The 2252-nt window shown below is 42.8% G+C and overlaps 1 protein-coding gene across 1 annotated transcript; it reads right to left on the bottom strand.

Annotated features, from left to right (window-relative positions):
- Positions 1-45: 45 nt before the first annotated feature.
- Positions 46-1607, bottom strand: LOC106941409 (NXPE family member 3-like). Its single transcript, XM_015024432.1, has 4 exons — positions 1541-1607; positions 1005-1037; positions 702-890; positions 46-620 (listed from the first exon to the last, which is right to left on the bottom strand). Exons 1-4 carry the CDS (start codon positions 1599-1601, stop codon positions 46-48), a joined length of 858 nt encoding a protein of 285 aa, XP_014879918.1. The 5' UTR covers positions 1602-1607.
- Between the last annotated feature and the right edge of the window lie 645 nt (positions 1608-2252).

Below are 2252 nucleotides of genomic sequence, written 5' to 3'. Positions count from 1 at the left end.
AAGTGTCACCAATCACCATTGGTTACCCAATTACCATGTTATATTCTACAACTTTTTTGTTTCTGTAAAGTTCCCTGCTGGGGAACATATGTGTGATAAAACAACATTTAGCATGTTACTTATTATGGGACGCTGTGGATGGAGGTTGTGTGGCAGGTAGTGGGCCAAGGTCATCTCCCAGGCATCCACAAATCGGACATTCACCCCTTTAAATATTGTCCTGAGTATTTTGTCACGTTGAATAGAAAACCAGTCACTGTTGGTCAGAGTCTCGTAGAGGGACAGCGCTTTGGGGTTCGCGGTCCTGATGATGACCAGCGTACCTGGAGCTCTGGTCAGCAGCCGCTCCACTGCCCTCCGTATGCTCAGCAGGCGCCGGATGTAGACCTCAACAGGGAAAGTGCTGAAGTGCGACCAAACTCCAATAACTATAGCCGTGTTTTCACCTCCAACCAAACCATCCAGTTCGTTGGCAATGTATCGTGCCTGACTGACCGGCAAGTTACCGAAACGGATGGGAGGAGCGTGGCAGCGGAACGTCACCAAGATGTTCTTAGCGTAATTCAAGGCCATAAAAGGTCCTGTCTGCGTTCGACTTTTCAGGTCAAACTTCTTTAGATCTGAAATCGTGAAAAAGAGCAGATTAGACTGTAACATGAACCAATTTCAGTTGTTACTAGACATTTCTATTGGGCGTCTACCTGGTGCTGCTGAGATTAAATATTCAAACCACTGCCTGATGGTGGAGTCTCCATACAGGTGGAGCACCTTGCCACTCAAACACTGGCTAATTGCAGAGTTGTTAGTAAGCTGGTGAACTGTGGTGCCATCTAGTGCTCGCCAAATCCCCTGGTAATAATAACCAGCAGGTTGAGCGTTCACACTTCCCCCTAAAGTCAGAAAGAAGGTTAAAAAGATTAGCCAAGAAGAAAATCAAGGCCAAAAACAGTATTTTTAAAGACTGTTTGTGTTATTGTATTTTTACACAATTAGACCAAATTTACCTGATGTGTTTGTGGGAACTGTTTCATTCAGAACTGGAAGAAAATAATTTTGAAGGGTTAGTGATTTCACTATTGTGATCGTAGGTATTTTCATTCCAGCTGAAAAAATCTATTCTGCAGTAGTTATGGTAAATCCACGTTTACATAACGTAACATGCGTATGTCACTAAGTACATACAACATGAGTATGTACCCCATGTGCTCTGGTGTACTTCACTCTGCTGGCGGACTCAATGCAGAATCAAACTGGGCGTCCGTTGGACATGTCCGCTCAGAGCTACATTTTTACAGCCACATACATACATCTTTAGTTGCACAGTAAGCTGCTTTGTGCAAAACCGTTTTCACATTGGGCTGATGATGTTGAACGTTGGTGCAAACAGTCCAAAGGACACACAGCAGCCAGACTGCCACTTGACTGACAGCTGTGCGGTGGCTGGTGGAGCCACCTGGTGGAGAAGGAATGGGGCTGGGCAGCGAACTACATCATCAAACTTGTTTATCTATCAAGACTGTGGAAAATACAGAAACATTACCTTTTAGTTTGGGTAAAATAGTGATGTTGGAAGACCCTGATGCTCGAATGAAGACTTTCATATTTACACCCCTGTAGCACAGCACAGAAAATATATGAAACATCTTCACTTCCAGTGGATTCTTGAACTGAATATGATGTATTTTGATCCAAGCATGTTAAAGAAAACCTCTGGAGGATTCAAAGGCATCAGTTTATTATCTTCCAGTGGTGCTATACGTGGGTGACAGAGCTTGACTCACAGACTCTGTTCTAATTTGTCTGTCATATTCTTTGCTGGCCAGTTAAGTTCTTTTATCATATTTTCATATTATGGAGTTCCTTAGTGCTTTAATTTGCAGGCATGTTGGAACAAGAAACACCTTTCCCTTTTAGTTTGGTCTCTACAAAGTAGGGAGGATACAACTGTATAAAAGGCTCAAGGAAAAATAACAACCAACAAAAAAAATCCAGCCTCACTCAGTAGAATTCTACCTGAACCAAACTTTAGATTTCACACAGGGCAGCCAAGGAAGTGTCATTGTGCTACTAATTGCAGACCTGAGTCTTATTTGATTTCCAGACAGAAAGGCTTGATGGAACACGACTCCACAACTCTGGGTTTCAGCAGCAGGGAGGTTTAAATCCATCCAGAGGTTTTTACTATACTTGATGATGTACAGCTTGGATTCATAAAAAACAATCAAGTCAATTTGTCAGTTGCATGAAGCCTC

The sequence above is a fragment of the Poecilia latipinna genome, unplaced genomic scaffold (genome assembly GCF_001443285.1).
Source record: "Poecilia latipinna isolate Pla-1442-1.1 unplaced genomic scaffold, P_latipinna-1.0 Scaffold3648, whole genome shotgun sequence".
NCBI lineage: Eukaryota > Metazoa > Chordata > Actinopteri > Cyprinodontiformes > Poeciliidae > Poecilia > Poecilia latipinna.
This window is presented reverse-complemented; position numbering and strand designations above follow the sequence as displayed.